Raw genomic sequence first — 26,389 nt, 5'->3', positions numbered from 1 at the left:
GTTGGTAACCATTTATAAATATGTTCTTTTTTTCTCCAATACATAGGTTTAACTGTACAGATTACAATCAGTTATCATGAGATAAAAACACATTCTTTTTTATTGTTTTTAATTAAACGTTTTATCACAGCGATCTGAAAGCTCACATTTACAGACAAGAGAACTCTGCTCAGCAAGCAAATACATTAAAATAAAATAAAAGAACCTTTTGCTTTTGTCTGGTGAGGTTGAAGGAAAATGATAAGGATAGTTCAGGGATAGCAGTCTCCTTATCTTGATCCGAACGTTATATCACACACCAGAGTCAGAACACTGCTATACATGTTTCTGTTTCTGCTTGAGCTCATTGAAAGAATAGAACATGCATCAGACTATTTACAGCAAACTAATATACATAGACAGCTTAAAACCATACACCCTCAAATATCCTCAACTTAGAAGTCTTCTTAAATTAAGTATAATACACTTTATATCTTCATTTCTGCAAAGATAAGTGGGGCAATCTCTCTGCAGGTGAAACTGAGAATGTCTCTTTAGATATTCTTTATCAGAGAAACCAAAGTAAAATGTTACAAATGATCTATAACTTTTCCCACATATACAAATAACTCCATATTCTCATTATTCCACTTTCTCGATCACCCAAACTCCAAATATGGAGTCATACTTTTTTTATTTTTTTGCAGTGGATTTGACTTAATTTCAAGATGTGTGCAAGACCAGTGGATTAGACTGGCTAATTAAGAGATAGACAGATACTTTTTTTATGATGTGGAAATACTTAAATAAGATTTGAAACAGACTTGCTTCACTTACAAACCCGAGCTGGACCGAGTGGAATATCTGAGTCAGTACATACAACTTGTGCTAGAAAGTCTATACATCACCAGTTTAAAAAACATTGTTTGCTCTTCATATTGTCATTCATCACTGCTTTGTAAATCATATAATAATAATAGTGTCTATGATAGTCTGGTATCACTGGTCAGAGGTCTTCCTGATCACACAACCACTTTTTCTAAATGCAACAACCGTAACAAAGTAAGTAAAATACATAAAGTGCACCCTCAGTTAAGAACTTAACAGGCATTTTTAGTGCAGAAGTGACGGAATAAAAATGCATTGTGGGTAGAAAGAAACAACACAAACTAATGCAGGAGAAAGGGAAATGTCTGTAACAGTGGTCCTGTATGCATTTGCTTGCTTTTAATCGCTGAGCACTATCCATTGTAACCCATCACTAGCATATGTACTGTACTCTCCCTCTTAGGAACACACAGCGCAATTACCTACGGACGAGGGACAAAGACGAACTTTAATGTGCCACATGACAAAATCACCTACCAAAAGTTTTTCTATTCATCATCTGACTCGCATCATTCATTGATTTGAAATTCCTGTAACCAAAGATTAAAACCAGAAACTAATTTATTGCGCTCAAGGCCAATTTAAAAAAGAAAAAAATCGAATACAGCAATCTGTCCTTGAAACAAGTTTTATGAATTCTGCAAAAACACCATATGAGCTTGTACAAAACGAAGGCAACTGATGCTTTGCCTGTTTATATAAGCAGATGATTAGTATTCAAAGCGGTCCAATATGTCAAGAAAACTCTTGAGATCGCAGCCTTGACACTGTTATATAACGAGGTCTGTGATACAGTAATGATACTAAAAAGGAATACAGAAAAGTAATATTTTCTATCTGAACCTCAGAAATTAGGTTCAGACGTGAAAATGATAAGCAAAAAAGGAGTAAGGACTATGTGCAACTGTTGGATTTTCATTCTACCAAAATGCATCTTAGACTTTTATATACATGCACTTTGTGGTACTCTGGGTAAGATTTTAATCTCAATTTGTGTTTATAAACCTCGAGCTCAAAACTATTTGATTGACAGGAAATGAAAAGGGCAAACATGTCATTGTTCTAGCTTCTTAATATAAGCATTAGCTGCTTTTCTCTGTGTTTATGTCATTGTAAACGGAGTATTTTTGGGTTTTGGAATGTTGGTCGGACAAAACACGTCATTTGAAGACGTCTTGTTAGATTATACTGTGCATATGTTACTATTTTCAGACATTTTACAGAAAAAAAATAATAATCTGCAGATGAATCGATAAAAGAAAATACTTGTTAGTTGCAGCCTTCAGATCATTGAGGACGCATTGCAGCATAGAAAGCATTTTCTTTCATTAAACCATGACAAAATCTTTTTTTTATTTTGACACAATAGAGGTAATTATATCATTCAAAGTTAGTCAATGTCCCTCATTCCTTACCCTGGTCGGTTTTCCACATCCATATGACTAGCAGTGGGACACAAAGGCAGGGTTAACAGAATACAATTCAAACGCAAACTATGTTTTCTTCCTATGTACAATATATAACTTAATTATAAATATTGTCATTTTTCTCTAAGTACTGAGTTGTTGAGCCATTTGTATTTTCTGAGCAATGTACAGTATTGAACATATAATATTGTATTACATAGAATAGAGCCTACTAGCAACCTTGGTTAAGAGCACACTTTGAAAGAACAGAAGATGGATACAAGTCCACAAGTAGAGTCCGATGATTAGTACTTTCACTCCTACAGTCCCACCTGTTGTGTTCACTTGTGGGAACTTTGTGCCACACAACATTCTGGAAGTGCACTAGTCTTTGATTTAGTATGAGATCAGAACTTAGGACCCTCCTGTTATCCCACCTGTATGCAGAATATGATAATGAAATAATCACTTCTCACTGTTAGTTATGTTTTAAAGATAATGTCTAATATCCTTAGTGTGTGGTTTTCTCTCTGACTGTCTCTGATGAGTTCTTAAAGATGAGTTTGTATCATGTCACATACACAAGGGTCAGCATCATCTGCTGTTGAGCTAAATATTTTTCTCCTCTCACTCCCACTAACATGCCCAGTCCAACCACCCAATCACAGACAGGCCATCACACATTTGACTCCACAAATGGTCTCTTTGGTTTGATGGGGGAGGTGGGGCCTTGGGTCCGGGAGTCACGTGAGAGCTGGCGGTACATGTTGTCCTGGTAGGCCTGTGCCACGGGCAGAGTCCTCGCCACCTTCACATCCGGGTAGGTGGGCACCTGGCTGACCCGCTCCAGGATGTCCCCACTGCCGCGGGAGCCGTTGGCCAGCTTGCCCAGCGAGGGGGGCTGGGTCTGGGTGTAGTAGTCCTCCTCCAACAGGTGTCCATTCTGGGCGTTGTTGGTCTTGTTGTAGTAAGCGATATTGCCCAGTGAGGCGGGGGGACTGTAGGTGGAGCCTTGCTGGACCAGCTGGCCAGGCGAAGTGGGGCTGATGGCAGAGTCCATGGATGTCATTGCCCTGGACCGCGAGGGTTGATGCAGATACTGCTGAGTCCGCGCCGTCTTGTCTATGATGCCCATGAAGGGTGTGTTCCGAGAGCGGGTGGGCTCGCCCGGATACAGCCCACCGCCGCCCTGGGAGGGAGAGATGGGAGACATGTCATCACAAGTGCGCTCATATGTGGCTTGCAGGGGGATCTCCATCTGCTGAATGGAAGAGGAAGGCCTGAAACCGGGCGCTAAATTCGAGGTGGATCCAGTTGAAATGTTGTTGCTGGAGGGGGAGAATCGAAGGCCTACGCTCTGAGAATGGATGAGAGGCCTGGGTGTGGGCACATGCTGCTTCATCTCAGTAGTATTGGCACTGACGGGGCGTCTCACCATGTGGGGGATCTCAGGAGAGCCCAGCTGGCAGGGGGGCATGGCGTTGGCTCGCTCCAGTATGTGTTCAGACACTGGGTAGTAGGCGGCTGACTGGCTACGGCTTATCTGAGGTGTCTGGCTGTAACGGATGCCCCCCGGGCCCCCGCTGCTGGCGCGGTAGGCAGAGGAGGGGCGTTGGGGTAGATCATCCTTCAACAGGCCCGACTCCATAACCCCTCCTCGGCCGCCGTGCTGACAGAGGGCCCCAGAACTGAGGCTGGCCTGGACCTGGGGCATGGACCGTCCATCCAGGGAGGGCTGGTACACCAGCCGGCTCTCAACGTCCACTGAACCCCCCTGGTAGCGACCACCCATGGAGTGGCCCATTTGGCCACTGTAGATGCTGTTGCCCATCACATTGCTGGGCTGGTTTGTGCGAACTATTTGGGCTATAGAAGGCTGAAGACGAAGGCCTTGGGCTTGGTGGTGCTGGGAGGCCAGAGAGGGCTGAGAGCTCAGCTGGAATGAACGCTGGCTGCTCATCTTAGAGAGGGGAGATTTGGGTCGGCCGGGGAGTTGCTCTGTCTGGTACCGCACAGGTGACCCAGACTGGGACCTGTATAGACAAACACTCTCTACTGGTGGACTGGCTCTGTATTGAGCAGCCCGACGTAAAGGGGAAGGCGGTGGGCTCTGGTGATCCATGCTCTGACCCCCACCACCCATAGAAGGCGGGCTGAAGCCGTAGGACAACTGGTGTACTGGGGAGGTATGAGGCGGACTATGTCGGTAGTGGTTCTGATGTGTCGGGGAGAGGGAGGGCGATGTGGGCTGGTATGACCCGCGGGTAGGAGAGGACATGGAGGAGGAGGTGGGGTGATATTCGTAGGGCTGGCCCATGGGCGAACCTCCAGCTAAGTAGATGTGATCTGGATGTGTGGGGGAGAGCGGTGGGCTCTGAATGATGGGAAGGCTGGAAGGATTGGTGTGAGACTCAGGTGGGGGCAGACCCACAGACATGGCCTCCAGCTCCTGCTCCAGGTAGTCCTCGTCCTCAAACAGGTCCTGGACGGGCTCCATGTCTTCCAGACGGGGCTCTGGGGGAGGAGGAAGAGGCATGGACAAGGACAGGGACAGGGACTCCTCGTCTTCTGGGGGAGGCGTAGGAGGAGGGGAGGGAGGAGGCTCCAGCTCCAGGTCCTGCTGCTGGTGCTCTTCCTGGTTGAGCTGGTGATATTCCTCCTCCACCCTCTGGAGCAGCCGCAGGATCTCTCGGTTGTTGGGGCACTGCTTTATGGCTTCATTTAGGTCCTCTAAGGCTTCAGGAAATTGTCTGAAAATAGGAAAAGTTTTGGGGGAAAAGTTATATTTGTCCAAAATCGCTAACAATTGACAAGACATCCAAAACTGTATGGAGGAGTATATTGGAGTCACAATACATGTACACAAATGTGAGAGAAGAACGTACAGTAGCTGCAGAGACAATTTTAAATGTATATCACAGAGTATTTCACATATTTAATTGACTATGATGTATAGAGGAAAGGAGTGTACCTGCTGCTACGTTTAGCGCGTGCTCTGGCATAGTATGCCTCATACGATTTTGGTTTCAGTTCAAGTGCCTTCGTAGCAAATTCCTCAGCCATCCCAAAGTCCTGGAGTGATTGAACAACACCCAACACATATCAATAGTCCAGACATAGGAAAATATAGCATTAGCCTCAGTATGTTCAGATGTCTAATACTGCTTGGTTTGCTTCTTTATTACAATAAATATCTCAAAAGTGAATCTAAAATAAGTCTGCTTCAGTAAATCCCTGAAACATCATTCGTGGTGGTCATCTGCAGACTTACATTCATTTTCCTCCGACATCGGGACAGGTTGAGGAAGAGCGATACTTTGAGTTCCCTGAATGTCTTGAGGTCCTCGCTGAAGCCTTCGCGTGGAAACTTTTTGAGGGCATACTGATAACGCTGCGCTGCCTCCTTCACCTTCCCCTTCTGTTGGACAAACAGAAGGAAAACTGGTTATCCTCCCTTCACAGTGAAATAAAAAGCTAATCTGAAAATCTTCCCAATATGAACCAGAGCTAGACATTAAGATACATTTATCATAACATTTGTTAAAGGTCTCATATCATGCTTATTTTCAGGTTTATACTTGTATTTTTGGTTTCTACTAGAACACGTTTACATGCGTTAATGTTCCAAAAACACATTCGTTTTCTCATACTGTGTGTCTGAATATACCTGTATTCACCCTGAAACACTCCTGTCTCTCCTCCCAAAAAAGCCCAGTCTGCTCTGATTGATCCGTTTTCGGGTCTGTTGCATCTGCCCTATCATTGCAGCCGGGCAATGACTGTAGCGGCACTTTCTACCTACCTTTCCTGACGGCTCGTTTAAAGGTACAATTTCTGAAAATGGGCTGTGTTCAATTCCCTGTGGATTGAGCATTTTGATACTTTCACAGTATTTATATAGAACCTCAACCTGCTTTATAATTAAAAAAGACATGGAAATCTCACTTTTTACAATAGGGGACCCTTTAATAATTTGTTCTCAGTTTAGATAATATGATAAGATAATATGTAGGTCAACTTTAAAAATCTATTTGCTTGTCATTGACAATGAAATACTTGGGTGATCAGGGAAATACTTGAATAGAATGTATGACAATACAGATATACTAAAACCCCACATGAAGAGTCATGATTAACATATGTATATAATATAAAACTAAGAGCTTTTTTCTACCTTGGCCCAGAGATGGGGATTCGAGTCTGAGACTCGGACTCAAGTCGCACAAACAGCTGACTTCAGACTTGACTTGCGATTCAACCCAAAAGACTTCAGACTTGACTCGGACTCGAGTGTCGAGACTCATCAACAACCCGTTTTCATGCAATTATTTTTAAATCTAAATTCATTCATGTATTTCTATTTTCTTTTATTGGCGCATATACCTTGGGGAAACGTATGACGAGCTGCATATCCCCTGCCCTTTGCTATAATGTGCAACGTAATGCATGCGCTATGCCTATGTGCGCGCACTCATATAAATGCATTGACGATGGCGACACCAAGTCCTCCCGGAGTTGTGCCTTTTGTCATTAGTTTTGCTTTCAATAACTTCGTAAACAGTGGCAGTAAGCGAACAGCTACATGCAAGGTGTGTGGCGCCAAGATAAATGATGCCGGATCAACAACGTCGAACTTCATCAGGCATCTCAAAACGCACCCAAATAGGTCAGTCACTTGCTAATGTGAAAGAGACGTTACATTTAGCATATATCGTCACAGGTAACAAGCTAACCATCTCAAAGTGTTGTGCTAATGCTGGGAACAGGCAAATTGTATCTTTGTAGTTGTATCCATATGATGTGACAGACTTAGGTTAATATTTATTTCACCAGGTTGTTGTTAAATAGCAATATGGAAAGTATCACTTCTCACATGTTTGCACCATGTTTGGTGTATTAACTTTCAATACGGATGTTTCCCTCAAACTCTGAACACTGAAAAATGTAATGCATGATGAGGTTGGGCTTTACAGCCAGTTAGTAACACAGACAAACATGTATTTTTTGGTGCAGATACCAAAATGTTGAAAAATACAGTTATGAAATTGAAACAGAGTTCTTAATTTGTGTTTCTTCAGATTACATTGCAGGAGATCCCACAAAGTTATCCTACAACTGATTTTTATACTGTACTGTATGGATGGTAGCTACAGGACATGCTTCGAATTCATAAGATTTAACAATACAGTGTTAGGGACAGATCAGATGGCCAGAGACTTGAGACTTGGACTCGTGGCAAACGACTTGAGACTTGATTGAACTTGCCCCTCAAAGACTTGAGACTTGACCTCGAGCTCAAGGACTTGAGACTCGACTTGGACTTCCAAAAAATGACTTGTGAACATCTCTGCCTTGGCCACACAGTATGGCTCATAACAGAAAGAAATAGGATCGATACACAGTCGTTGCTGAGAAAGTAATATTAAATACGTATGTGGTATGATATCAGTATATTTTTACATTTCACATTTAGAAGATATTTATTTTTAATTCAATCAATAAAAATTTGAGCTCCAGAGTGCCTGGCCTGTTCTCTGACCTTGTAGTAGCTGTCCCCCTCCTCGATGAGTTTGCTGAGTAAGATGATCATGATGTCGGGTTTGGAGGTGGCCATGGCCCATGTGGCTGGACCTGGGTAACACAGGAAAAGAGCAGATGAAAACAAAAACACAGTGAGAAAGACACACAGCAATAAGCAGAAGAGGAGGAAGGAAGGAGCGACTGGGAGTCACACTACACACAACATTAATAACAGGGATGAGGACAACAGCCAAAATGGGGAATGGAGAAGAAAAGACAGGCAATCCACTGCAGAGAAAAGAATACAAAAATCTGCTCTGACACCTCGAGAACACTGTGACCTTGCTATGGGACATCAGACCTGGGTCAAATACTATATGCCAATAATTATTATTATTTGTAACCCTGGTGAGAGTCGAGTTTGCCTAATTAGAGTGCAGAATGAGCACATTTTGAATTGTTTTCAAATAGTTGATTAAACTATTATTTGCAGCAATTATCTGCAAATATGTTTTGGCCCAGGCAAACCCAGAGTAGATGTAGAGCACAAAAAAAAAAAAAAAAACTGCTGTCATGTCTTTCTATCAACACACATTTTCTGTCTTGTCAAGACGTGCAGATGTACAGTCATTCTTCGTAATACTGACTGATTCAGGGATGTGATCAAAAACAGCAGGAGAGCAGGACAACTTGTGTCGTGTATTTAAAACAAAAAAGGAAAAAAAGACACTTAATCCCTGCAGACTGTTTGTCCCTTGACTAAAACTGACGTGTCTTTTCTGTATCTGCGCAACAGCAATCCTTGACACATGTACACACACCAGAGAGATGAAAAGGAAGGGGATCTTGCACAAGGAGACACAGGGCAGGTACGATAAACAAAAGAGGCAAGCAGGAGGGATATAACGGAGCTCTGCAGGCGTTAGCTGTCCTCTGAGCTGGTGGTGAGGGGAGGAATGCTGCTGACTGGCCTAGCTGACATTGAGGAAACGTCTGGAAGATGAACGATGCACAGCACAGTGGTTTATCACCTCAGTCTGTGGTGGCGGTGGTACAGAGGAATTACAAATACATGCACTTCAGCTAAATCACTACCACGCAAGTGTTACTGAGGGCTTCCGTCATGCATCTGTGGGATGGAAGGTCAACACTTTGATACCACGTCACAGGCTGGAGGCAGGGCATGCTGTCATTAACCACTCGGATGTTAGCATCTACCTCTAGGCAATCCCGACTGCATCACTGTCAGTGCTAATACCTTTGCATATTATTATTTGTCAGTTTGAGAAGGTTTTGGTAGCTAAGCTGGCCTGCCGACACTTAGGGCGACACAGACAACACAGAGAGAGGAGATAGAGCTGTCAAAATGCCTGGTGGGGTGAGAAGTCGACAGCCTTGGCTTTACCTCGGGGCCGACTGGGCAGCGTCTGACATCCTGGGGCCGGAGAGAGAGGCGGAGGATGGGGGCAAGAGGAGGGGTATTGGGTGAGGGGGTGGAGAAGGAGGAGGTCATGAGCAAGGGAAGGAGTTTAAGTGGGAGGGCAGAGCGAGGAAGGGGAGGCCAGAATTGCCAGAGAAAACAGATAGAAACATCGTGAAGGTGAAAGAGAAAGAGAAAGAGAGGAGATGGCGGTGGAGGAGAAGGAGAAGTGAGAAAAGGAACAAAAAAAGCAGCAGTGAGAAGCGGAAATAAGTGCCTCAGCAAAAACAAAATGGGGAAAAAAAAGAAAACAGAGAGATACCGAAAAAGAAACATTACAAGCAACCTGTCACTGAGCAACCGCAGAGGACTAGAGAGAGGATGTGATTGAGAGAGAAACAGATGGAGATAGCCGGACCGACAAACAGACAGAGAGAGAGAGAGAAAAAGCAAAACAACACAGCGGCAACGGTATAACAATAAAAAGAAACGCACATCAGAGCCATAAATAGCTGAGGAAAAGCAGCACGATGCGGCAGTGGGGGGGGCGGATGACATATAATAGCAGGAAGTGGTTTAAGCATCATGGAGGCACAAACCTGAATCCATGGCTTATAGCAGTAAAATGCGACAGTGCACTATAATGACCAGCAAGAAGTGTGTACTTAAAAGAAAATGCGTTCTCATCTTTGGAGTCTCCCTTCATGGTCTTTCATGCAGCTCATGCTTCAACTCCAATTAATGACCTTTTCAACCAAAATACAATCTCAAATTGTATCTTATTTCACGGCAGGCAAATAACCTTTTAATATGGCGCTACGGGAGAAAGATGCAGCATTTAGAAGAGGTCCTTTGTGAGTTAAATGGTTGGCTCTTTAGTCTGTCAACCTGCTCTTACCTATCTTGGCTCCTTTCTTGAGCAGGGCGACCACCACCGATGTGTTTCTGCAGCCCACCGCCCTGTCGAGAGGACGCATCCCGCTGTAGTCTACATGCTCTATCATGGCCCCATGGTCAACCAAGAACTGGACCTGAAGAGACAGAGAAATGTGGTGAGAAAAGGCGGGGGAACATTTGAAAGAACAATCATATGTTGTCCATGTGCTGAGTCCAAAAACTGTAACCGTGAATGATATCTCTCATCTGCTCCAGACTCCAGCTAGAATATCTACATTAGGAGTTAAGTGCAACATTTAAAATCCAGATTGACTCTGTGTCATGTACAGAGGGATTGCAACTGATTCCGGTGTGCATCACTGAAGAAATAGTCTTTGTCCCACCCATACGGTAGGTGTGTTTACAGCCAGCTGAATAACTGCACACATCCGAGAAACATAGTACATGAAATGTTATTTTTCTTGATGTAAAAAAAGATAAGAAACAGATGAATCAGAATTTATCATTTGGATATAAACCTCTTACAGAAGTAGTTTCCTGGAGCCCAAAGGGGCGTCTTTAGGAACAGTATATTTAATTTATTATCATAAAAGTCTAAGAAGACTAGCAAGTTTTCACATTTGAGAAGCTGGAGAACATTTACAAAATGACTTGGATCAATAATCAACTTTCAACATAGTAGATTGGTTCTGTGTTGATCGACTAGTTGATTACTAGGAAACTAATTGTTTCATTATTTATCAATTTCCATGTTTGTGTTAAGAATGAGAAGGTGCATTTCAAAGGGCCTATCCTTAGCACAGAGAAACTTTCCCCGTTCAGCAGGTGAATTTGTGTCAAACTCTGCACTTAAATCCTTCTGCACAGTAAAGGTCAAACATCAAAGTGAAGCAACAATAAGCCAAAAGCCTTTCTGAGTGGGCGTGCGATACACAGCCCTTTTAATTCACGGATCTACACTCTTACCACTTCAGAGTCGCCGTAGAAGGCAGCCAGGTCGAGGGGCGTGCGTCCGTTCTTGTCTGCGTGGTCGGTGGCGGCTCCGCTCTCCACCAGGCAGCGGACGACAGGTAAATGGCCTTTCAGACAGGCCCAGCTCAGAGCGGTCAGTCCCTCCTTATCCATCTGAGACAGAGAGGCTCCTGGGAAGAGAAAAGGCAGCAGTGAGACACAGCCAGGCTGAATTCTTTTCATAACTACATGCTTATTTCATTTGGATGGATTTTTAAAATTAGCTTCCGATTTCATTTGGCTGCAATTATTGCAAACATAATTTGAAAACTATATTTATGCTCATTCTTATTAGTGCAGTGGCTGTGATTTTTTTTTCTACGAAGGACTACGGGATTTAGACAAGTATGAGAAAATAAAAATCCCCTGGTACACCAAATATTCTTGTATTCTTAGCTCATCCGTTCAAATTTTAATACATTTACCAGTTTCTATTTGTACTTTGGTTTTCTATTTATTGTTTTAAATGTGTGCTAAACCCATAATTTTACCTTTATAGCAGCTTACCTTGAGTTAGTAAAAACTCAACAGTCCCCAGGTGTCCCTCTGAGGCGGCCATCATTAGAGGAGTACGACCTTGCTTGTCAGCCAAGTTGACATCTGCGCCATGTGTGAGGAGGAGGTCCACGATCTAAAACACCCAAATACAGCAGCACCCATGTCACTATGTAACAGCAACTGGCTTTCATGCTTGCTTCGTGCTTGTGAGCTGGAAAAATTGCAATATCTTTCATGCAACCAAATGGAAATAAAGCAAAAAACAACAACATAAGTTTCTAGAGCATAACTGCCACATCTCTACTGCCTTTTGGAGTAAGCCAGGGGAAGCAAAACCTATTCTTGGTGTCCACTTAAATACAAAAGCCAATGCATTCAAATTCTTGAAAGGAAGGGGATCAGGTGGCCACTAACCTGCCAGTGTCCCTGTCGAACGGCGCTGAACAGCGGGACGATACCTCGTCTGTTAGGCTGGGCAACAGCCGCCCCCTGCTCCAGTAACAGACGACAAACCTCCAGCTTCCCCCGACCAGAGGCTGCAGTCAGAGCTGGATGCACAAACACACAATGATCAGAGATGAGATGAGGAGAAGTTGGGTAAATGTGGTCATCACTTTTTAAGTTAATTTGGTTCACTTATTTACCCATCTAGCAGTTATGAAGCAACATTATCATTTATTTGGCGTCATGTTGCTGTCCACATGAATGATGAAAGTCAAATATTTCAGCTCTGTTTTTTGTCTCTACCAACTCCTGAAGAAAATATCTGGCTTCATAGCTGTTAAATGCTCCACTATGTTCACAAGCTAGTTGCTAACTGTGTCTGAGCAGGTACGTTTGCAGTGCGTTTTTAGAGCTTTTTAGCCTTCTGCAGCCAGAAATGACGCTATGAGAGCGGTGTGAATACGGAACAGTAATGTTGTGGCATGGACAAGCTGAAGCTCATAAAGTTCTGTAAAGCCAATGGGAGCTGCCGATTTGGGTGATAATTCCCTGTAGAATCATACATTGATGCATGTTATTATAAAAATATCAATTATAGCTGATACAAAACTATGCCCTATGGGAAAACACAGCATTTCTGGGATTCATTTTAAAGTCTTGCTTTAAAGAGAAGTAGAGCAGAGAAGAGAAGGAAGGAAAAGAGCAGAGAGCCAAGTTTATTTGCTTGTTTTTATTTCTTTTTTTAATTGGGAACAAGAGACATACTAAGCGGGACATTATATGGTTGAAAAATAAACTTTTCAGTGCTTTCTGGTGGACAATGTAACGGTGACACTGTCCCTGCATTTGTTACTTACTCAGCTAGCACATACGTACACTGATACCGATATATGAGATAATATGTCTCGCTCTAGTTCAAACCTATTTATTCTTTGCTGGAAAAACACTTTGATATACACAGTTCAGTGAGTATATCTGTGCATACATACTCTCCCTTTGGCTGTGAAAGAATAATGTATTTTCAGTTGACCTTTCCAGCAACACTGGGATTAAAACTCATCTTCCAGAACAACTGTTATCCTTCTGATCTTTTATAAACAATGAAACTACGGCTGAGTGAGTAAAAATCACTCAGCCGTATAGTAGAATAGGGCTCGCAATGAGGTTTCATTGCTTTAGGATACAGTGATACATTGAATTTCTCAACACCCGGCCACAGGGCAATTGGACTAGTAATTTCTAAGCACCCTGGAGAACACTCATCCCTCCCCCTCCTCAGTGTGAGCCCAGCCCTGTCTGTGCTCCAATGACACCACTGCACTGCCATCAGCATCTGACGCAGCAGCAGCAGCAGCAGCAGCAAACAGACACGCAAGAACAATCTCTCATATCCGCACTGCAGCGCTCTGCCTCGCAGTGCCACTCAGAAAAACACTCCCACAAAACACTCCTTAGATCGTTAAAAAGACCCATTGAATTGTACCGTTTATTTTTCACATGCTGTCCAGAGATTCCACAACTACATGAACCATCAAGCATTCACAGTCATCTGTCTGGGTGTCATTGGTGTAATGTCTGTCTAAAGTAGGTATTCCCACCTGTCTCCCCCCACAGGGTGTCAAAGTTATTGATTTGAGCCCGCTCCACCTCCTCTTCATCTTTCTCTGGCAGGTCCAGCAGGTAGGACACAATCTGATGGGGGACAGGATTCGAGATGACACGGATAAATGTCCAAGTTTACTTTAAAAAGACTCAGATAAACATGTTAGAAACAACAACAAAAAAAGAAATCAAAAAAGTAAAACCACGTGTTATCATTAATCTACTTTCCTTTTATATGTAATCTAATAAGGTTGAATTTTAGATGACTGACAGTCATCATTAGCAACTACATCGACCACCAGACATCGGCCAATCAGCTGCTGGAACAAAAGTTTCATTGCTTTAGTCTTTTTAGAGCTGAAGCAGGATTTACCACATAATGATAAGTTATATATTGTTGGTTTCATTTTCCCTCTTTACATCTCTCTATTCCCCTAACTTCTTTTCCCTTCCATCATACTCTAGCTCGTTCCCTTTTCACAAATTAAATGTAAAGGTTTGCGAAGAGCTTTGCTGCATTTTCAAAGTGCTTTCTCTCTCAATTAGTTTGACTATTTCTATGTCTCTTCTGGCACTTTTAACATTTAGTCACAAGTGTGTATTGAAAGATAAATTGCAGTAAAACATTCGACAATAATTCAATATGTAGTATACAGTATCACTAAGAAAAGTAACCCCACACTTCTCTGCAATGAGCTGAACATTTCAATGTTATGTAGTGTAAAAACAGTTGAAGGAGATGCAGAGACGAGTCTCCTCTCTGTTGCCTTCAGCTCACACACTAATCATCATCAACATTTCAGTGCTGTCTGATTCTCCTTGCATCCCCTTTTTCTTCCTGGGAACACAGCATTTTTGGGCTGCTCTGGTGAAAAAACGGCTGATGTACTGTAATGTAAGCTTAAATGAGAAATTATAAGTTATGACTTAATTATTTACTGAACAGCCTTGGAGTGATTGTGGTGCATAAACCCACAGAATGTCTTATTAATAATAATAATAATAACTATTATTATTATTATTATTATTATATAGTTGTTTATGTTTTTTTCCTCTGCAGCTTCACAACTGAGCAAAATCTACCTCCACAAATGTAGAACTTTAAAAAAGAACTCTCTTACTCCAAAAGTAAAATTGTCACTATTAGTATTAGGAGTTAAAGACACTGGAGAGCATGATAATTAAAACCATTACACTGCCTACACCCCCATCAGCCCCCTCCCCCTGCTGTACCTCTGTGTATCCCATACTGGCTGCAGCGATGAGGGCCTGCTGCACTGCGTGGTTCTTGGTGAAGGCCTGTTGGCTTTGCGGCGACTGCTGCTGCTGCTGTTGCCACATGCCCCAGTCACACTGGATGAGGAACTTCACCACCTCCATGTGGCCCCTCAGGGCTGCGTGAACCAGAGCACACTGGCTGTTCTTATCCAGGTGGTCCACCTGTTGACGTAACGTGGAGTTGATCAGGAAAACAAATTCCAAGGAAGATCACAAAAGGAGCTACAATTTAGCTCCCGTTATCAGGACATGGAAGTGATCTATTACAGAATACATTACAGAGAAAAGTCACACCCTTCACACACCTTTGCTCTCCTGCGGCAAAGCGCAGTCACAATGGCCATGTGTCCCCCAGCGGCGGCGTAGCCCAACGGCGTGAGGCCGCTTTCAGACTGAGCGTCGACAGAGGCACCGTACTCAAGCAGCAGAGCCACCATGTCCATGTAGCCCAGGTGGGAGTGGACACACAGGACGGGGGCGTTGTTCAGCACCTCCGTACGGTAGTTCACATTGGCACCGCCCAGCATAAGCAGCCGGCTCACCTGGACAGAAAAAAAATATATATTTTTAAATGAGGAACTACAAAATTGACACAGTTGGTATGGATTTCAATATTCAAACTATCTCTATCCAGAAAAAGGACGTTTTCTGTGAAGCATATTTCGAGAAGTTGTCTTGATTTGGTACCCAGAAAATGTTGAAATATTCTTAAAGTATGACTCCTCTCTGCTAGGTTAGCGCCTGTACCTTGATGTTGGGAGTGTAGAGGTTTCGGAGTGAAGAAAGTGCAGCTGAAAGGCCCTCTGTGCTGTAGGATACCCACATGCCTTGCAAGATGGATGAGGAAACCCCGACTTTCTTGCTGAGACCCTTGAAGAGAGAGATAGAGTGTAAATATTCATTACTTTGGAGCCAGACCACAGCTGTGCGGGGGCGTGTGCGTGTGTATATAGATGTGTGAGGAGACAAATAATGGTATACCTTGAAGATATGTGCTTTGAGGATGTGATGGCCCAGCTCAATAGTCTGCTGTCTGTTCAGCTTGTTCTCCTGCCGAGAGAACCAGAAGGCCAGCAGGGTGTGACCGCTCCTGCAGAGAGGACGAACACAGAATCCTTCAATACTTGAGACTGACTCATCAGCTCATTACATTGTGTTGTCACCTGCGCAGTTGGTGCAATCGGTTTTCATTATAATACAGGAAATAAAATGTTCCGACACTTCCTCTGCTAGATAAACATAATGTCCCTGCGACTAACTGACTAATAAGCCGAGGCCTTAAAAATACATTTTAGCATATTACACAAGATACAGCAGCAAGTGGCAGTCAGAAGAATCTTTTGGTGAAACTGTGATAAATAGAAAAAAAGAATTTTTTTTTCTTCATAAATTCCTTTTTTTTAAATTGGAGTCTCGTTAATTCGACTTCTTGGAAAACAGCTGAGATTTAGTGATTACATCTTTGTGTAGCAGATTTACAACCAATGATTTTTTTTAACAACCTCCTCCTATTATAAAGCCCGCAGCAAGCAGGGATTTTGGGTGCAAAAACTAAAGAATTGCTGTTTCCTTAAAGGGCAACTATTATATAGCATTTTCAGGATAAAACTTGCATATTATGTTTGTACTAGAACATGTTTTCATGCTTTAATGTTAAAAAAAACACTTTATTTTTCTCATACTGCCCATGGCTGCTGCACCTGTATACACCCTCTGTATGAGACGCTCTGTTGGAGCGCCTGTCTCTTTCCTCCCGAAAAGCCCAGTCTGCTCTGATTGGCCAGTGTGTTTCCTAGAATCTCCGGTGTGCTCCAGTTTTGTTTCACTAGCTAGTAGTGGTGTGCGATACTGCAATATTTGGTATCGATCCAATACCAAGTAAATACAGGGCCAGTCGCCAATACTGATACGATACTGATACTTTTTAGTAATTAAGGTGGATGCATCATTGAATCGCTAAATCTGAATGAATTTTCTTCCCACTGTGTTTTTGTGATTTTAACTTTGGATTATTAATAAGTTAAAACCCAGGACAGAATTTTCATATGCTTGTATAAATTTCTTGTTACCACTGTATCTTACGGCCTTTTTACAAATTATACAGTTTGCCGTTGTTTCATTTTCAGCCTGAAAATCTAGCCACACGGCGTTTCTCTCTGCCATTCTTCTGCTCCGTCTCTGTGCTGCTTGTGTGTGTTTGCTGGCCGCTGCTGGGCCTGGCTGCTTGCTTGCTTGCTTGTTTGCCTGGCGCTGCTGAGTCACGTGACGGTACAACATCAAATCACAAGAGGGGGGAGTGAGCAAAGTGTGCCTGCTCCGCGCTACGACAGGAGCGGCACTAGAAAGCAGCGGCACTTACACACTGACACAGACAGCCAGGTCGCCTCTTTGATGAAACCGCAGCAGTGCATTATTACACTGGTATTGATCAATATCAATACCAACGTTGGTATCGATATTATCGATATTTCGATCGATCCGCCCACCACTACTAGCTAGTTGAAGCTGGAGCTACTGCAACAGAGGATATAGCAGGACTTTGTACCATGAAAAATCACCAATAAAGGCTTCTAAACCAAATACTACACAACCGGACATGTCCCCTGTACTTAACAGTTAGCAGTATGCTAACGTTAGATTGTAGTGGAACGAAGCAGCACTTTCTACCGTCAAAAATTGCAGATAATGCGACCTGGAATTGGGGAGAATTAACAACACTGGCAGCCTAGATGGCATTGTTTACTGTCGTTAGCTATGTAGCTACTATAGTTAGTAGTGGACACTAATAGAATATAGCAGCACTTTCTACAGTCAAAAATAAAGGCAGATAAAGGCTTTTAAACCAAATACTACATAAACAGAAAATGTTTCAGGAGTAATGTGACTTGGAATTGGGGAGAATTTAACACTGGCAGCCAAAATGCCATATTTGACTGCCTTTAGCATGTAGTTACGTGCAACAATGCTAACACCGCAGTGGCTTTAAAAAAACACTCCAGTCCTGCTTACCTGGAGCAGATAACCAATCATAGAAGGCCGGCTTAGAGTTGCGTAATACTTAGCCGAGAGTAGAAACAACTTTTGAAACCGGAGCGTTCAGAACAGTTGGAAACCTCAACGTTTTAGCTCACGGGATTTCTCTAAAATACGTTTGCCTCATTATTTGCCACGTTTAACATGAAAATCCAACATTATAACATTGTAGATATGACAGAAAACACCGAAAACCATAATATGTCCACTTTAAGACTTTGAGCATAAACCTTCTTTCTAAACATTCAGTATGATCACAGATTCAATCCACGGGTGTCTCCTGCCCGTCCTCACCTCGGATCGCAGAGGAACTTTGTCTTTTCTCCTTCTTCTCTCCAGATCAGCCACTCCCTGAAGGACGGGTGAACAAACATCCTGGTACCGTCCCTCCTCTTCACCAGGAAGACTGACAGGTTGTCTACACGCTGTTGGAAATCCTCCCAGTCCAGCGTGCCCTGCAGCCACAGACATTGTTTTGATTATTTAGACATTTACAAACACAAAATGAATCCAAAACACTGTGCACATTAACCTTCTCACAGATTTAATAATACATGTCAATTTTGCTCAGTGCACAAAAAAATCCTCCCCGTTTCTTCTTGATAGCAAGCTGAACACCACTATTGCATCTTTCAATCTGCGAGCAAAAGAATAAATGCATTTATTTATTCTTTTCATTCGAATAAAAAAAAAAACAAGATTGTCTTTTCTTCATATTGTTAACGTCCGTAAAATACAGAATACAAATGTTGCTAAATCCTGATTGGTGCACAGAAGCTTGTGACACCACCCTTTTTCAAAGCTAAACACAGCCCACTTCAGAGACGACAAAACAAATACAGAAATGTAATGCACAACAACTAAAACTATTCTAAGTTTGGCAGAAAATTCATGTGAGTTCACGTAAGAAAAACATCAGTCAAAGTAAGATGCTGTTTTCAGGGCCTTTAAGTATACCTGGCTATGCTAAATAAACATTTGATAACATACTATGACATTTTTATTGACTTACTGCCTCATTTATTTTAGCTCAAGGACAGAGTAAAACCACAGGTTAGCAAGAGATGATATCACAATGAAACTAAAATATCCTCACCCTTTTTGTTTTAAATGAAAATGTTTTGTTTTTAAAACAACCTACAAAACATACAATTTGCACCCCCCCCAATCACCACCCACCTGGACAAAAAAACAACATATGTATAAATGACAACACCATAAGCCCATCGTACACGTCTCTCCCCAGCACAAAGCTTCTCAGGAGCCCTCCAGAAAGTTCAGGTACTTTCTCCATTTTCTAGTGTAGACATCCCATCTGGCAAACCGTTTATATGACATTTGTTTTCCAAATGCCACCACCCTAGCCATCTCACAAGCCCACTCCTGGATTGACGGCACCCCTTCATTCCTCCGTCCTCTTAAAATAATCTGTCTGGCTATCACTAAACTAGTCTGGACCCAGCTTTTTTATGTGCTTATCCATCCCGTTTAGGATTGACCCATCTCCCAGAACAAATAATCTTAATCAAATAATCAAATAAGCTGAATGGAACCTGGGACCCTGCAATCCGACATAGGTTATCATGTATCCCGGTCCAAAATTCCTGGCCCTTGAAGTCCAATAAAAGCGATGCATAACCTTGAACTGAATGAGGCGCGCCCTCACATAGCATAACGTAGTTTAAAATGTTGCTCTTTTAATGTTGTACTTTGGTAGAAGGTTCACTTTAATACTGGATCACCGAGGCCATTTTATAAAACATCAATTCCATTCAAGGCCTTGAGATATTAAAAAGGCCTCAAGGTCTGAGGTCTTGTATATTTTAGGATTATTACCTGCAGAGAACCGGCGTTGATGGCCTGATATATCTGCTCATCGGTCAGCGGATGAAGCGAGGCCACGGCCACATTGAGCAGAGGAAGCGCCCGCTCGAACGAGGACTGTGTGGGGAAGCGCATGTTGCACTGCAGCAGGTAAACCTCTGCCAGGTTGACTGGAACCACCTGAGGAAGAGAAGAGCGAATATGAATCATAATGCTGATTTCATTTTGGAGCAGCTCTACAGAAAATGAATAATGCATTGTGTTTGTACAGCGCGTCCTCAACTTCTTCTTCCTCAGAGAGGAAAAATGTAAATGCATCAGTTGTCATTTTTTTTATGGAGTCTGGAAGCACTTTTGAATACACGGAAATAAATGAACCTGAGGGTGTGTGATTAAATATTTCATTGTAAAATGCACACTATAACAATTCAGCTGCATTATTTATGAAAAAGGAGTTGGGTTCCGACTGTCAAAAAGAAGATTTTATTAAACTACTTTTACACAAAGCATATCAGAGTGCAGGTAAATAAAAAATGGCTTTTGAGCGTTGCCTTTGCAAATCATGAGTTATTTATTATCAAGTTATTTAGTAGCCTGACACTGTGCGCCTCCTCTGACAAATCTCATCAATCACCTCATCTCTTCCCCGTTGCTATGGATTTAGTGAGTTAGGCTGTGTGCTAGAAACTGAGACCTGTTTTTTTTAAGCCTGTATATTATTGATATTTTTGCTTATTATTTTTTACATTTTCGCATATGGCACCAAAAAAATGATGCTGACTTAGCCATCAGGAGATCCTGTTTGCAGTATACCCATTAATGTACAGACACTGGTTTACTTTTGTACTGAAAAAAATTAATACACAATGATTCTCAGACAAGTTCTGCAGTCATTTCTAAGCGGATTTAGGGACATTGAGAGATAATGATGGACACAGAGACATAATGCTTCTCGGAAAATGTAAGTCACACTGAATATAACAATATGTGCATCATATCTGTGTGTTCAAATTTCAGTGAATTATGGCTCTGAGTATGTTTTTGAAAACCACTTCAGAAGCAAATGTATTGAGTGATTAACGACTTTCTCGAGACGTGCAGCAGATACAGAGGGCAGATACTGTGCAGTTAAAAAGCAGAAGGTGTATTCATCAATCGGGTGTTAAGGGTTCTAAAGCCAATGTTACAGCTCTGCTGACCGTGTTGGTAAGTGAGACAAATTAGTAGCTGTGTTCGCGATGCGATGACGATTCTGCATCGATGCAGTGACGGACCATAATCGATTATAGCCTACTGATTGTACGCCATAATCGATTTTGTCTTGTTGATTTTCCGGTCGCTGCTTTTTATGTTTTTGCCTTTTGTCTGTTGTCTGCTGTGTTAAGACTCCACTACATTCAGAGTGTCTTTTTTAGGGGCAGAAACAATAAAAAAGTTCATATAGATCTGACTGCTTGAATTTGTTAATGCATGCATGAGTGTAGCAGTTTATAATAATATTGAGGTGGTGACGCATCGTGATATAAAATCGATTCGTTGACAGGATAATCCTGATCTAATCGAATCGTGAGACCAGTGAAGATTCAACAACAACAACAACAACAACAACAACAACTAACTTCCAGTTGTTTTAAGAACACCAGCATGCACCTGTCCCTTTTAATCTCACACAGTATCTTTGCCTCACTTCTATCCCTCCACATCCCCCTTTCAACTCTCCCATGCGTCCGCAGTGAAAACCTCTAGTTTAGATCCATCAGTCTAAGCCAGGGGTCTTCAACGTTTTTTAAGCCAAGGACCCCTTAACTGAAAGAGAGACGGAGCACGGACCCCCTACTACATATATTGTACAAAAGTTGCATATTAAACTGGGGCTACAATAATGTGTAGGGCGGCCTAAAGCCTTTTTAGTGAATAGAATACTAAGCTATTAAAATAATAATTGTTGGCATGATTTTATAAATCATGTTTAAATGATGATGAATTCTTAGGATTAACTGAATCTGTGGATGGCTACCTTACCTATAGGTCAGTAAGCATTAATCATTAATGTTGTTTTTTTTTCACTAATAGGCTGATTTATATTTGCTAATAATATGTTGGATTCATGTTAAGACATTTAAATCATGTTAAATCTTTCAAATCTTTTTTTCCTGGACCCCCTGTTGAAGATCTCTGGTCTAAGCTAAACCTGTAAAAAAAACAATGACAGGGTGCCTGGGTAGCTCACCTGGTGGAGCGGGTGCCCATGTATAGAGGTTTACTCCTTGACACAGCGGCCGCGAGTTTGACTCTGACCTGTGGCCCATTGCTGCGTGTCATTCCCCCCCTCTCTCCCATTTCAAGTCTAAGCTGTCCTATAGAAATAAAGGCCTAAAATACCCAAAAAATAATCTTCAAAAAAAAAAATTTTAAAAAAAAAAAAATCACAAACTGACTCTGTACCTTATAGCTGGAGCTTTTGAGGACAAGGTAGCCCTTCTCAATGAGGTCGAAGGTGAGCTTGAGGTACAGATAGGAGCCCTGGCTCAGGGCCTTGAGGTGGCCGCTGAGCTTGCCAAAGGTGGTGTTGTCCATCTTGCCGTTGAGCGAGATGTTGTTCTGGATCTCCGGGCTGCTGTGGATGCGGTGCAGGATGTAGCCCTGCAGGTCCTGGTCTATGGCGTCATTCTCCTCCAGGCTGTCCAGAGAGATGCGGTGGAACGGCAGCGCGTTGGTGATCTCCTGAACAGTCAGAATCAGGAACTTCGTTACATTGGTGCGCAGACATCTTTATAAATTGCCTACACACTTACTTATTTAGGATAAAATGATTCACATACAGATCAGACATTAAGTACAACATGCTACGAATAACTAGTCTACATCTATTTCTTCCTCATGAATAAACGGTAAAGGGAGAGGAGACAAAGACAGCAGAGACACAAATAAAAAAAGTCAGATTTTAGAAACACTGTTTTTCATATCCTTCGCATAATAGAGTGAAAATGAAAAGGTCAGAGCCAAAAAGGGGACGACGTTGCATTCAAAACAAATTCAATATAATCAGTTAGTGGCCTCTAGTTAATTCAAAAACAACCCGCATATAATTAATTAATTTAAAAGCGTCGTAGCTGGCAGTGGTAACAATAATAGAATAATACAATAAAGAGCTAGCTGCTGTTTAAGTCATTCCATGCTGAATTTTAAGTAAAGCCTATTGAATTAGATTAAATATCAAACAGCAGAAGAGCAGATACAAACAGTGGGATTTACAATCTGTATACTTAAAGATAAACTGCTAACCGCCCGTCTGTCCTCTACCTGTAACGTGGTTCTGACTGTGACCACCAGTTTGAGCCAGGGAGGGAACTTGTTGATGGTTTTGGTGAGGAAGGACACGATGGTGTCTCCGTAGTCCGGCTTGTGAAACTCTGCCTCATTCAGACCGTCTATGAGGATGATGAGGTCCTCCTCAGAGTTGATCTTCCTCTCTGAAAAAGAATGAGAGCATGAAAACAAGATACTATTTAGCACATGTGCTGTTCCATCAGCCCTCTTAACACAAGTCTCTTAAAGACTTAGAACGTCCAGGTGCTATATTTTGATCAAGTGCAATACTGTTAGGAGTGCAATAGAGGGTCTGTGCAATATGTGGCCATGGTTAATGTTGGCAACTGACTAGTAGCAATATGTTTATTTTGTTTTTTTTTATATTTATTTGATGTGATCTTGTATTTATTTATTACCTGCTACCACTGAACCAGCTATATTTATTGATTGACTAGTATCTTCTAATCTGATAGTAGATTACTATTCACTGTTTGTAATGTATGCAGCATCATTGTGCCCAAAATGAATTCCCACCCCCAGGGATAATAAAGTGTATTTATATACAGAAGATGGACAGTGATGAAAAACAATCTGTGTCTTTAGCCTGAAGGGTCATTATTGAACTTAGAAACAGCTAATAAACAAACAAAAAAAATCTAATTGACTTGATGTTTCCAGAGCTTTCAGCCACATTTCATGGTCTTTCTCAGGAGACGCTTATCTTCTCTTTGATAAAAGCATTACATTTCTGGGAGAGCCACAAAGTCATATTTCACTTCATAATTGTGTTTTTACCTGTGAAGCTGTGTGTGGTTTATTAAGTTAGGAGCTTTAAGAAACATTCAGTTCCAGTGTTGAGATTAAAAACTTTGATGTTGATTATATTGAGTGCACTAGATCCCTCTAATATCATGCACCAAGGATTTTGAGTCAAAGAATGAATTGAATACTGAGGCTTGAAGAGGCATGAATTACAAATCGCCAAAAGCACTGGGTATGAATCATAGTCTATGGTTTGAATGTTACGCAAAATACTTTTTACACATTCCAGTTTATTATGAAGAACGTGAAGACAAACAGCAAATAAATGAAGGTTATACCAGCTGAACAAGAGGGAGAATGACCCATACAGAGCTATAGATTACTGCAGTTTTTAAATTTAGTTAAATGATTAAAAACGATTAAATACAAGGCTTACTTACTAAATATTTTTGCATGATTTCATACATCGTGTTACCCCAGAAGAGATAATGTCAGCTTTTCCCTTTAAGCCCCAAATAACGCATATTGTGGTTGAAAAGTTAGCTGATGGAATAAAGTCTACGCTGCATATCCATCACTTTAAAGTGCTCCTGTTTATTTTTATTTTATTTTATTTTTTTACACATTACACGTGTTTTCTACATTACATCTATTCTGTGGCTCCTCTAATCCCTGTGTTTTGGGGTAAAACCACTACGAATACATTTAGATTTGGGAAATTTAAATCACCTTTAAGTACGATGAATTTGAACAGATGCAACTAGTAACTGAACAGAGTTAACACTATTTTCGACTACAAGTGTATCACCTTTGTAAAGTGCATCCAGGGGTTCTAGGACCCCCCTCCTGAAGGAGGCCAGGGGATCCTGGACACAGGAGCGCAGACTCAGGACGCTCTGTAGGTGCGGCTCCCTCAGCATTTGCTCCCTGTAGGCGACGAGGTGCGGCGAGCGGCACAGCAGAGCCGCCACGTTGTGCACAAACTCCGGCACCAAGCAGGTGTAGGCGTTATCTGCCTGGCAGTAGTGGTACGCCACCACCTGGGGGTGACAGAGAGTTGGGAGAAGATTGCAGCCAGGTCAAATATAAAGGTAAACACTTACAGTAAATCTAAACATGAACAACCTTTGGGTATTGCAAAAACTGAAGAGCAGTGTCAGGGAGCATGGGAGTCACATGACACACTTTTAGAAATAACACTTGTTTCTGGACTCAGTCAGAGCACAGCCAGTTTTCCCAGTGCCTACTACAGCTACAACTCATTTGGGATTGAGTCAACTTCACAGTGGATGATTGCAGTATAATGAAACATAATACTCCTTGTTTCGCTGTATGGTTTTAGCCATTAATAATTCATTGCTTCCGGCTGCCTAGAGAGACGGATTCGGAGTTAGCTCATGCATGCTCATGTGTTCGATGACCGTGGCACAAAGGAGTCAAGCGTTAAACTGTCAGATTTCACAGTCATGTGCTGGAAACATGTTCATAATTAAATGAATTAATGAATAAAAAAGTCTTTGCATGGACATGTAGTGGCGTTAGAGGATAGTCGAGGGCAGGTGAATTTTCTCGGAGGTTAGTCAACAAAACAATAGAAGCAGCTGTGACCAAGCGCTCCCGGGGACTGAGAGATCTCAGAGAGTTTGAATTTTCAGAGGCGGTGGCAGCGATCAGAGGGGCAGTGAAGAAAAAGGGATGAAAAAAAAGAAAAAGAAAAGATTAATCAAAATGAAATGCAAATTTTTTTGGTCACAATGGGATAAAGGGCTTTAAAACAAAAGGGGTGAAAAAGGGAGTAAGGTTAATTATTAATGCACAGAGTTAACAAGATCTAATAGCTTGGCTGGGAAATGGCTTTCTGCAGGTATAAATATTTCATAAGGCTCCCTGGCAAAGTTGTTTTTTCTTTTTTAAACACATCTGCATAATGCATCAGGCTGGGACTGGGGATGCAGATGGCTAAGCAGCAGGGGAGGGGGACCGAGGTGCAACAGCAGACAGGAAGAAGAGCCAGAAAAAGAGCTGGATTCACACATCATACAGGTTTACATTGCAGGCAGGTTCAAACAAGTTAATTACTCAAGTAATAGTGTTTTAAAAGAAGATGCATACAACTTCTTCTTTTAAATGTTTTTTTTTTTTTTTAAAAAAGGGTCCTAATTTATGTCCACCTGTTTTGAAGTGTACCACCTCGAGAACAAACCCTGTGTGAGTCGATGATAGCTTGCAGGTGGCATGAAAGAGTCGCGTCCGTGCTTGTATTTTGGAATAGCATTCAAAAGAGTGAATCAATGGCTTACTACCACCTCTGTTATCACTGATGGAAAAATTAAGATTAAGGAGCTTTTTAAATAGTTAAATTTTTTTTTTTAGATAGTTTAATAGTTACAGATTGAGGCCTGAAAATTTTACGCTGAACCATAAACAATATGAAATGTACTATTATACTACATATGACCATTTTAGTGATCCAGCAGCATTTCCTCTTAATAATCATGTATGCAGTTTTAATCTT

General features: G+C 41.9%; 1 protein-coding gene across 9 annotated transcripts in view; it reads right to left on the bottom strand.

Annotated features, from left to right (window-relative positions):
* Nucleotides 1–82: 82 nt before the first annotated feature.
* tanc2b (tetratricopeptide repeat, ankyrin repeat and coiled-coil containing 2b) overlaps nt 83–26,389 on the bottom strand; it is a 152,841-nt gene continuing 126,534 nt past the window's right edge. For all 9 annotated transcript variants that reach the window (XM_078279331.1, XM_078279334.1, XM_078279332.1 and 6 more), the window contains 18 exons: nt 24,683–24,914; nt 23,104–23,273; nt 22,246–22,524; nt 19,813–19,980; nt 18,271–18,431; nt 15,925–16,033; nt 15,691–15,813; nt 15,249–15,485; nt 14,899–15,105; nt 13,662–13,755; nt 12,034–12,167; nt 11,629–11,752; nt 11,077–11,252; nt 10,112–10,244; nt 7,813–7,904; nt 5,545–5,691; nt 5,245–5,345; nt 83–5,023 (listed from right to left, as the gene is read on the bottom strand). In XM_078279331.1, coding sequence (XP_078135457.1) covers nt 2,950–5,023; nt 5,245–5,345; nt 5,545–5,691; nt 7,813–7,904; nt 10,112–10,244; nt 11,077–11,252; nt 11,629–11,752; nt 12,034–12,167; nt 13,662–13,755; nt 14,899–15,105; nt 15,249–15,485; nt 15,691–15,813; nt 15,925–16,033; nt 18,271–18,431; nt 19,813–19,980; nt 22,246–22,524; nt 23,104–23,273; nt 24,683–24,914 — 4,761 coding nt within the window. In that variant the 3' untranslated portion in view covers nt 83–2,949. The remainder of the gene's footprint in view (nt 5,024–5,244; nt 5,346–5,544; nt 5,692–7,812; nt 7,905–10,111; nt 10,245–11,076; nt 11,253–11,628; nt 11,753–12,033; nt 12,168–13,661; nt 13,756–14,898; nt 15,106–15,248; nt 15,486–15,690; nt 15,814–15,924; nt 16,034–18,270; nt 18,432–19,812; nt 19,981–22,245; nt 22,525–23,103; nt 23,274–24,682; nt 24,915–26,389) is intronic.

This window comes from Sander vitreus, chromosome 21 (genome assembly GCF_031162955.1).
Source record: "Sander vitreus isolate 19-12246 chromosome 21, sanVit1, whole genome shotgun sequence".
Taxonomy (NCBI): Eukaryota; Metazoa; Chordata; class Actinopteri; order Perciformes; family Percidae; genus Sander; species Sander vitreus.
This window is presented reverse-complemented; position numbering and strand designations above follow the sequence as displayed.